This window comes from Centruroides sculpturatus, unplaced genomic scaffold, assembly GCF_000671375.1.
Source record: "Centruroides sculpturatus isolate CEXI.00-Female unplaced genomic scaffold, Cexi_2.0 scaffold379, whole genome shotgun sequence".
NCBI lineage: Eukaryota > Metazoa > Arthropoda > Arachnida > Scorpiones > Buthidae > Centruroides > Centruroides sculpturatus.
In genome coordinates, this window is record NW_019384620.1 from 545,716 (window position 1) to 557,696 (window position 11,981).

At 26.3% G+C, this 11,981-nt stretch overlaps 1 protein-coding gene across 5 annotated transcripts in view; it reads left to right on the forward strand.

Annotated features, from left to right (window-relative positions):
- LOC111625447 (protein max-like) overlaps positions 1–11,981 on the forward strand; it is a 126,945-nt gene that overhangs the window by 51,615 nt on the left and 63,349 nt on the right. For 2 of the 5 annotated variants that reach the window (XM_023368595.1, XM_023368598.1), the window contains exon 3: positions 10,615–10,740. In XM_023368595.1, the coding sequence (XP_023224363.1) occupies positions 10,615–10,740 (126 nt within the window). Of the gene's footprint in view, positions 1–4,052; positions 4,186–10,614; positions 10,741–11,981 lie in introns of those variants that run through there. The other 3 variants (XM_023368596.1, XM_023368599.1, XM_023368597.1) reach the window with 2 other exon arrangements.

The following is an 11,981-nucleotide window of genomic DNA, read 5'->3' on the forward strand; positions in this document are numbered from 1 at the left end:
GAATGAACATCTTATTTTGTAGGAATTGAAATTTGTTCAAGCTCGTCTTTTATTTTATTCTGTTTAAAATATATCTCCACGCATATATACGTGTTACGGATGTTAAAAATCTCCTAATTAGTTCTTTCCTACGCTCATAAAAGCACGTTGTTTGTCTATCTCGTTTCAGTAGCATTATCATACCGTTAGAGAATTGCAGTAACAAATTAGAGTCTAACTCATTTTCACTCCGTTGAACGCTTTTAATAATGACGTTAATGTTAAATGTTACCATTAAAATATTCAAAAGTTTGTTGCGGTTTCTGATTTACGTACAATAAGTATAGTATAAAGTATTCTCGAAATTTATGAAGATACGTAGATAATGCAAGCTTTAATTAATCTTTACATGACGTCGGAAATGAGTTTTTGGGAGTTTTTTTTAGCTATTTGTTTCGGTTCGTTTAGCATTTTTACGAGGTACTGAACAACTAAAGGCGAGAACCACCATTTTAAAATCAATGAATGCTTCTTTCGGATGAGACATGTTAATGTTATTAAACAGTGTAGTTGATACTAAAAAATTCTCATTAAATACAGTTAATTACATCGGTCTAGTTCGTTTATTATACATATTTATATATAATAAGAAATTTTAGCGTATTAATTTTATTAAATATTCTTAAGAAGTCTTTCTAATTTATGCTTATAGTAAACTACTAAATTTTAAATCCTTCAGTGAAATTTTAATAAATAATTTTCTCATTTTGCTATTTTAAAACAAAATTTAGAACTTCGGAAGCATTTATTATATGCTATAAGTATTAATATTGATTAAAGTTTTACTATTTTCATTATTATTATTATTTTTTAAGCCAGCGTGAATCAGGCATGTAATAAAGACGTTTTTGGGATCCTACGCAATTTTCCGTCAAGGTTACAATTAACTCTAGTATTTTTTTAATACGTTTCTCATAATCAGATCTATATTTACTACTTAAGAAATCATCATGTATAAAAGATGCCGTAGGCCTGTCAGTTTTATGTTACATTGTAACCTTTTATCCTGATGACTCATCAATGTATAAGATTTAATTTACGAATCCTCTATTCTTGTGATTAATAACATTTTATCCTTCGTTTCCTTGTTATGTAGTCTCTAACGAGAGTTGTTTACCCTCTCGACATACCTATACACTAACAAAAGAGAATGAGTTAACGAGTGAGTTCAACCAGGACAAACAAGTATTTGTCATTGCAAGAGGATAGATTATCTAGTTTTAAAATTAAATATATCCAACATCTTTCATCATTAATTGCCGTCACGTGTTGCCGATATCAATTGTTCATCATTTTCAAGAAGTGTCGTTAAGACAAAACTGAAATTATGCGTATAGGAATTTGTTAAATTGCCCGGAAGGCCGAGTAAATATTAATGATGTAAGGTTCACGTGCAAGTCTTACAATATTACTCATAAAACTTTATAGTAAATATTAAATGACGACAATCGATCCGATTGTTTTAACAGATTTCGCCATTATCTTTATGTGGAGAATGTATGCAAGTTCGAGTCGTATCTTCTGATCAATATTTCAAGAACGCGATTTCGAATTGATACATCTGGAGAATTTTAATTATAATTCTTCAGTGTTTTGTTGTTGATGGATCGTGATAATTTGTACTACTATAATAATAATAATTCGTATTAAAAGTTTTTAGTAAGTGCTATTGATGTTACTTATTGTTTTTGTTGTATATATAATAAAAATAATAACAATAATAATGTGATGATCGATATGATAAGTGATATTGTTGATTAGAAGTTGTAACATAAGTGATAAAAATCTCTTGTCGTGACTCTAAACAGTCTGTAATTTAATTTTTTCCTCTAGAATATATTGTTACATTTAATTTCTTACATTAGTTCCTGAATAGTAATTAATAATTTATCTACACTAATTTGTAATTTATTTTTAACTTTAAGCAATTTAAAGATACTTTTTGTTTATTTTTTTAAATTTAAACAACGTAATGAGATGATCGTTATTATATTATTAAAAAAGAACTTGTGTATATTGAAAAAAGTTACATTAAAAATAGAGAATTTTGATTGAAGAGATTAAATTTTTTTAAAATTTCAAGAAGAAAATTGTGATAAAATTGATTTTTTTCTTTTTATTCTTGAACTCTTATTAAAATCACGAAAGAAATGTTGATTTTTATATATAAAAAAGAAAAATTACAATATTTTCTTTTTAAATCAATATGTTGTAAACTGTTTTTTTCTTTCTTTCTTTCTTTCATCTTTCTCAATTTAGTGTCGAGAATTGGTTTTGCTGAATAATTATAATAAGGCGATGTTTTTTTAAATTGATTTAAACAATTTACTCTTGGATATAAGAAATAATTATCAAATTTAAAAGGAAATTATTTTTAAATTATGATGTATTAATTTTTAAGATATTCCAATCATCCTGAGGCTTATTTTAATAGATCTTACATCTGTTCTAGCGTCGTTTTAAAAATAATTAAATTTTCATCATGTAAAATACAATTAAAAATTTTTTGTACTTGGTAATTTCTCTATTATAATTAGTTTTAAAATGACAGTAATTAATTTTTTAAACTTAAAACTAAAGAATGTATAATTTACATATTTATTTATGTTAAACATCACATTTTTAAAATAAAAAATATTATCTTATCTGAAGCAGTTCTGTTTTCTTTTTGGTTTTCTTAAAAATATATTCGATCTAAAATGTTACTATCTTTTCCTGTTTTCTAATGAATAATTATTTTGTAACTAATTACATTTTTGACCGAAAAAATAAATGAATAAAGTAAAATTTAATAAATATTTTTTCATATTTATCAATCGATTTTATCAAGGAAATTAATTTTTAAAAATTAAATACTAATAAAAATATCATCGAAAGAATTCATTTTATCGTTTTTTTTCTGCTTGCGCCTGATATCGAACTACATGAAGATTTATTGAAATGATTTCCGAAACAGAAAGATATCGTGTCGTATTCTTGTTGAGGAATTTTCTGAAAGCTTCCATAATTTGTGAATTTTCCAAAAAAATTGGAGTTTTCTTTACAAATATTTTATTCTGATTGGTTCCGTTAATCGCATACTTAAGTCCTATTAATTACTCTTGAATAATCTAAAACTATTTTGCTTCTATAGTGAATCAATTAACTGTTTAACTCAGATTTATGATAATGTTTCAATTTTTTTGTTCCTTTTGACAAAGAAAAATTTATCATTTTTAACAGGACAGTTATTATCTTCTCAATCTTACTTCAAGCATTTTAATCGCCCATATTTAAATTTCATTTATTGAACCTATTTACCTTACAAGAATATAGATCCAAATCTGGCTTTTATGTTTGCAGGAGAACGGCATCGATCCTCTAAAACTTGAATAAATATTCAGTAACTTGTAAGGATGTAAGTTTATTTTTGATCATAAATCAATATTTTGAGTTTTTCAATTTTTTTTTTCTTTTTACTCCCGTTGGATCGATCCAGCATGATGCAGAAAATTCTACTGTTGCCTTCATAATAAAGTTAATAAATTAATCGTACTCATAATTATAAGATGATTATTGTAAGCATTACATTATCGGGGAAGCATATAGCAATTATTTTCACGAGTTAGAACAGACAAAACCGGGCGTGTGCGTGTAAGTTGATTTTTTTTTCTTTTTGTCTTCGCTACTATGAACGCATTCATAATCAGTATTAACAAAAGACCTACGTGCGGAATACAGTATATTATATAGCACAGTCACTTGTTTTTCTGTGATTACAAGAAATTCTAGGAAAATTCACGATCAAGAAAGATCGCATTATGTGATATTACATAAATTTAAACATTTTAATAATAATTTAAAATGAACAATAATTTAATAAAAAATGATAAAAATGACAATATATATATATATATATTTTTTAAATAACACTATATACATATGTACTGTACATGGTTTTTCAATTGACCAATTACATTACAGAAATTTGAAATTTTTTTTAAAAAAAACGTCACAAGGCAAATAATTAAAGTCATCAGTTTCGAGAACTAGGTGAATTGTGATCCTAGTGTTTTTGAAAATTTTCGTGAAAGCATTATAATGAATACTAAACAATATTCTCGTAGATTTTATGTAACGAGCATAAGAAAATTTTGCTTTTCATCGGTAAGAGTTTAAATTACAATCCTTTTATCACACTTAAAAATGAATAGATAATGGCCATTGAGGTGTTCGCTTTAAACAATGAAATTTTAAATTAATGTAGAAGAGTATAAAATTTTATCGAAGTTGTTTTAAATACTGAATTTTTGAGTTTTTAAATAGGGAAATTAAATATTGCAGATTAAATTAGAAATTTGTTTATTTTTATTTTTTTGTGTTATGAATTATGAAGTTTGCATTTCTTCCAATAAATAGAACTGTTAAAATATAATTAAAGAAAGAGTTAACAATTTTTTAAAATATTACTACTGAACAATCACATAATTTTTGAAATGGTTTGGAATTAATTATAATGTTAAATGTTTTGTATAATATTTTAAATGATGTTATAAAATGAATCTATAATTATTTAGTGATAAATTTCTGATTTTGATGGTTCTAGATGATAATTCTATTTGTGGGTTACAAAGGTACTATATTTTATTGCAATGTGTTCTTGTTCTATATCTAAATTCATTGTTATATTCTTAACAATGAATTAAAAAATTACTTTTTGTTAATTAATAAATATCTGGAACAAACTCAGTATTTTAGATGCATTGTTAATGAATATAGAATATAAAGTCTAGTGTATAAATTGAATGGAAATGGAGGAAAAATATGAATCTAGTATAAAAACAAAATTCTTCGATACTACATCAAAATGCTGTAATATTGTAGAATGTTTATTTTAGATTTTGTCTTACAATAAATATAGCACTTTTTCTTTCTAAAATGATTCAATATTGTAGTTAGCAGATTTATTGATGATGCTTTACTAAAATAATTTTAGAAACAATAAATGTGTCAATAAATCTGTGAATTATAATGTATGATCTATGGATTTATTGCATGGCAAAGTGGCTTTAATACAACTGGATAAGTAAACCAATGACATAGTTCATTTTAAATGAAATCGGCTGTCATTGGCTTACTTTATCTGGCTGTGTTAAAGCTGCTTTACCAGATAACACACACAATGAAATAATGAATAATGTATTTATTTGGAGCATTTTATTGTAGCAGTTAAAATATGATGAAAAGTTATTATTACTTATATTTTTTAATTTTAATATAAATGATTTTTTAAATAAAATTAAATATTTTCATATGATAATTGTTATTAATGCTTTAAAAAAATGAACAAATATTTATTGTGATATCATCACAATGCCAAGCTGCAATTTTTAATCATATTTTGAATTTATTTCATTTAAAATATATGCTTTATACCTCAAATTAGTACTCTTGCCTCTGTATATCATACTTGTCCTTTAACAATATTGTTGTGCCAGTCATCTATCTAACATATTTTGGGAACATTTTTGAATTGAAATAATGTGATTTCCAGTTTGCATTGGAAGTTCATATATAATTAATTGGGGCCTCCTGCCCCTAAGGTTTCTATATTTGATCTATCTAATTCCATTCTTAAGATTAAAGAAAGACAGACGGTTGGATGATGGGAGTTTATAGGTCTACAATTTTTTTCAAATTGCAGCCCAATAAGCACTTACTGAATTATAGTTATCTTTAGTAGCAATTCTAGAGACTAAAATATGCTAAATAAAATATGCATATATAGACAATAAAATATGCTAAATAATTAAACTATTTACTTTTTACTATCTTTAGTAAAAAGATATTTAATTAGTAAGTTTAACAATATTTAATTGCTGTATTTTTTGCCTTGTAAGAAGTACTGTTGTATTCAACACAAATATTTCTATGTTAATTTCTTTCTTTCTTTCTTATTTCTTTTTGTGGGAAAATTTATTATTCACAATGTAAGATGTATTTAGTTTACAGAACACATCCTAATTTTCAGACAAATTTTAGCTACAAAAAAGTGCCTGTTTATAAGGTAAAAAAATACAATAGCAAATTTTTGCCAGCAACTTAAATATTATTTAGATATTGTAGAAAATATTTATGAGAATTTTACTATTATTTAAGGACTGTTATACCAAGGGGAATGACACACAAAATACTAGAGGAAGACAATTCTTATTCTGATGTTTATTGTAACACAAATCTATACAACGCTTTCTCTGTGTTATGTGTGCATCCCTCCTCTTTGAAACTTAGGCTAATTTCTGAATAATGATTGTCATCCTCAAGTTTTTTGTGCTCACAGTATAACAAGTCATTAAATAAAAGTAAAGTTCTTGTAAATGTTTTCTACAATACTTATAACAAAGGACTAGAAGCATTATTTAGATGTTATTTTAAATGTGTGAATCTGAATTTCGCTTTAATAATGAACCACTTATGTTATTGCTCATTAATAATTGGAACTTGTTACAAACAGACAGTTTTAATTAATATGTTGAACTTACTATAAATGAGTTTTAAAAATATTATGGCATCTATAGCAGAAGCTATAGTTTTTAGATATCTGTGCCATTTTTTGGAATACACTACATTTGAAATTTAATATTTCAAAACAATAAAATATAAAATAAATGTATTCAAATTTTTATTTAAATATTAATATTTTAATTTCTAAACAATTCAGAATTTTATCCAGTATCTTTATGACAATAATTTATTGATTCTTGGCCTCTAAATCAATATTGGATATCTTTTATTGATCTGTTGTTTTTCATAATGAAAAAACTTTTATTTGAAAATGTTGATAAAATCAAATCAAAAATTTTTTAAAACACTTTTATAATCAATATAAAATTTCTAAAGATTACAAAATAAATAATATAAGTATATATATTTACATTGCTGGCCATTAAAATTGCTACATCAGGAAGGAAAACATAGCAGAATCATGTTTGTTGTAAATGCACAGTATAACGGGAGGAAGAAAGACATGATTAAATTGACAGGTAATCTTGAGGTACAGAGCACCCAGCATGTTGTACCATTTCTCATTTGTTGCTTGCTGCGTTCATGGTATCGAAATTTTAATGACCAGCGTGTACAGTACTGTACATATAAGTATATATATTTACATTGCTGGCCATTAAAATTGCTACATCAGGAAGGAAAGCAAATAGCAGAATCATGTTTGTTGTAAATGCACAGTATAACGGGAAGAAGAAAGACATGATTAAATTGATAGGTAATCTTGAGGTACAGAGCACCCAGCATGTTGTACCATTTCTCATTTGTTGCTTGCTGCCTTCATGGTATAGAAATTTTAATGACCAGCATGTACAGTACATAGATGTATAAAAAATAATTTTATAATTTTTAATAAATTACAAATACGGTCAAATCATTTTAATTCAAACACACGAGGAATCCAAAAATAATTAGAATATTCTAAATTAAAATTAATTAATTTCTAATTATTAAATTTAACCAGAAATAGCATCCTAACTGCCTACCTTTATCCAAATTACTTAATAACTTACCTTAAAATAGCCAAATAAAAGAATCCATCTGTTTGTTTGATATTTAAAGAATAAATTATTGCTTAAGTCATGAAATACATATTTAAATGAAAATTTAGATGAAATAAACATCTGAGTCTGTAAATAACTAAATTATATTTTTGTTTTAAAATGAAAGAGAGCACAATGACAGATTTTCAATTTTACTCCATAAGAACAGCCAATCAGAAATGTCAACTATCCAACTATAAGGTTAAACTCCCTACTTGAATACATTTAATTTAAGCAAATTTATGGCACATTGAACTAGTTTAACTGAACTAATTTTATTCACCTATTGACAAAATGTTTAACTTGACCAATGTAAATGTAGTAGAAGCAGCAAAGTTAGCCAACACAATGTTCAAATATAAGGAACTGAAAATTCTCACATTGTACATGAACATGTTTGTGTAAGGTGAATATATGGTGAGGATTGCTTTATCACCAAATCATTGATTTCCCTTTTTTATTTTATGAAAAAAGCAGTCAATGCAAATGTTTATTTGGATTTGTTGGACTTAAATACATTTTAACTTCTGCTCCAAACTGGATATGTATAAATGATGATTACACACCTTAAAAACTTTAAATTTCAATAAATAATTTTAAGAGACAAATGTTTTTGACCTACTACTAAGATCATCTTCAGGTCTCTTTTAATGTTCCAATTTTAGAATGTAATAAAGAACAATTTAGGAGAAAAATTCTCTTGTACTTTAAATTGATTATTTTAAACTTTAAGCATATTGCAATAATTTTATATACTCTATATGTATATTTAAATTTTGAATTTTTTATCTCCTTTTTGTAACATATCATTATACTTTATTACATTCCAAAATTGAACATTAGAGAGACCTGAAGAGGATCTTAGTTATAAATCAAAAACATTTGTCTATTAAAGTTATTTACTGGGATTTAAGGTTTTTAATATGTGTAATTATTTGTTGCACTTGTTTGCCTTTACACAACTTCAAAAATTGCAACTTTTCAGCATGAAAGTCCAAACCCCAGTGAGAGAGAAACCATCATGTTGAGTTGAATGAAGCTTTCCCAGACAAATGGGGAAAACTTCAAAATGGATAGGAAGAGATGAGCCTTTCCACCTCTGCCCAAGGCATACTCAATCACCAGACATTACACCTCTGGATTTTTTTTCTTTTAAGGTTAGATTAAAAATCATTTCTATATAACACCAACCTCCCAGTTTGTTTTGAAAATCAGAATTGCTGATGCTATCCAAACTACCACTATAGAATGCTCAATAATGTATGGCATGAGATTGTATTTTGGATGCATTGCAAGCAATTAATGGTGCTAATGTAGAGTTGTATTAAAATGTAAAAGTCCTTGTTTTTTTTATTGCTGCAAACTGTATTAATTTTAGGTCAATTAACTTTTCTGTTATATTATTTGAAAATGTCTGCAGGATTTTGTGACCATTCAGTATTTTAATTAATGTTCTGCTATAAGGACATATATTTTAAATCTGTTAGATCAATAAACATTAAAATAATTATTTGGAATCTAATATTATTTTTCATTATTAAAGTATAATTTATTAATTAGTAATTTTTTATGAAAGTTATCACTTCAAAAATTTGAAAAATTAATTAAACAAAGATTTCTTTTAATCACTAAATCATTATACTGTTTGTTGAGAAATAATAATAAGCTTTCAATTGATTTATTATTTATAGAATATAAATTTTAAAAGTTATGATTTTGGCATATAATTATTATATTTAAGTAAAAAAATGTGTTAAGAACAGCAACTGAAATCTAAAAGCAAATGTTATGTTGCTGTTTGTAACAGTAACATAAATAATATTTGCTATTAGATTATTATATATTATTATTGCTATTAGATTATATATTTATTATTTAAAAGATATTTGTTGCTGTTCTTAATAGCAACATAAATATCTTTTTAAATAATAAATGAGATTATATAAACATTTGTTCAAAATGTAAAACATTTACCATGTTATGTCAGTTTATGGTACTATATAGTACAAGAACTTATATATAGATATATGTAAGATATATATGTAGATATATGTAAATAATTTCTCATTTTGTATTTGGTTTTTTTTTCTGAAAATTTTATTGTCATAATTTTACTACAGAAGTTTGTTTTTTAAATGTGTTGCTAACGTTTAATTTTACATGCCATAATTTGAAGTTAATTTTATAAAATAATCTTCTAAGAGTATTTTCTTTTTTAGATCTTGATTTATATAACTTATACTGTACTTGAAAAATCCCAAATTTTCAATAAAGTAGCATTGAGAAACATTTGTCCCTAGAAAATAANATTTGTTTCAAGTAATCATAAACAGTTCAATTTGACAAATTTAATTTCTTAGTGATTTCACATGTTGTTATTCAGCAGTTTGTTTCAGTCAGTACCTTTATTTTGTTTTCATTGGCTTCAACTGGCCATCCAGAACGTGGTGCATCTTCGATATTTAATTTGCCAGAACGAAATTTTGTAAACCAGTTTTGGCACTGTCGTTCTGTCAATACATCTTCTCCATACACATCATGTAATTTTTTTCTCACTTGAACAGCATTCTTACCTTTTCAGTAATAAAAGAGCAAAATATGCCGAAAATGCTGCTTTCAATCTTCCATATTTGATGGGACACAAAAAATAAACAATTGTACGAAATCAAACAAAATTTTTTTACAAAAAAAAAATGCCAGCTGTCGAAATATATAATGATAATACGGTTTAGAACGAAAATGGTGGGAAAAATATGACTAATCCATCCAGTGGTAAAAAAGTGAAATTACTTTCCAAACAACCCAACAACTCGGAGTATTACTGTATATTATTTTCCAGATTTGTTTGTTTAAATAATTTATGTTAATAAAAGTTTATTCTAAATATATGAAACTTTATAAAAGAAAGATGAGAAATAGTAAATCTTGAAATGTTTGTAGTTAAATTTTGCATTACTTCTTTGTTTAATTTATGTTAATTATATTTTTATAGGCTGACAAAAGAGCACATCATAATGCTCTGGAAAGAAAGAGACGAGATCATATCAAAGACAGTTTCAGCAGTTTGAGAGATGCGTTACCAGCACTGCAAGGAGAGAAGGTAAATGCTAAAAAAACTGTACGTACTTTTTTATTTTAAATCTTTATTTTCATTATATTGAACTTGATTGAATTTGCATGAATTACATCTAATTTTGTTTTATTTTAAAATGGTTGTTTAGTGAATAGTGTATTGATTTACTATATAAAACAAATTTGATATGAAATTTAAAATTAAAATGAGTTTTTCCAATTCTGATGATTTTTTTTAACTTGTATTGAAAACTGGAAAAAACAACTCCACATAAAAACACAAAAGCATTAAAGGTGTTAATATATTTATGGATTAAGTGCTCTTTGGGATTTTCAATCCTACTTCTGATCAACAACATTTAGTGTTATGACACATTATGCACAAACAGTTGTTCTATTCAAACTTTTTAATCTAACTGATCAAGATTGCAAATTTGAATATATTATTTGAACAATTAACAGATATTTTTATATTCACAACATTTAAGATGTACAGTGGTGCCTCGTATAACGTACTTAATCTGTTTCAGGTGCACTTCTGTTAAGTGAAAAGTCTGTTATACGAAACGCATTTTTCCATAGAAATACACGTTGAAACATATAATTCATTCCGCAGCATAAAATAACCATACTGTAACATTAAAAAAATGAAAATGAAGCAGTCACCAATTATGCCAGGTAGTCAGATATTGTGAGGAGGAGGTGGAGGAACACTTTCTTCACACATTCATACAGATACAGACTTTTTTCACATTGCAGCAGGTCTCTTTTTATTGTTTTTTAATTGGAGTCAGATTCAGGAGAGGCTACCGGAACTTGCAGGGTCAACTCCTCTTGTTCCATCCTTTGTTTTTTGCCTGCTGGCTTCTTGAAAAACATGTCCAAAGTGGTCTGTTTCTCTCTTCTTCAACACCTGTCGGAAATGACTGGCAAGGGTGTCATTGTAGAGATCATTGATCCTGGTTGCCTCAGCTCTGTTTGGATAATGAGTGTTGGTAAACTCCTGAACCTCTCCCATTTGACAAGGAAGTTGTTGTCAACTTTCACACCTTCTGATGATTTCTTGCATTGTTTCAATTGAAATCACCTTTCTGTTCTTTTAGAAGCCATGATTTGCACAACACTTGAATAAATGTAAATACCCTGCACTGAGGTGATGTACGTAATAAACAAGGGAGCAAGCCTAATCCCAACAGGAGCTCTGTACTTCAGATATACTGATAATATATTCTAATAATACTAATATATTATAAAAATAGCAGATTGTCATTGGCAACAGCAAAAGAG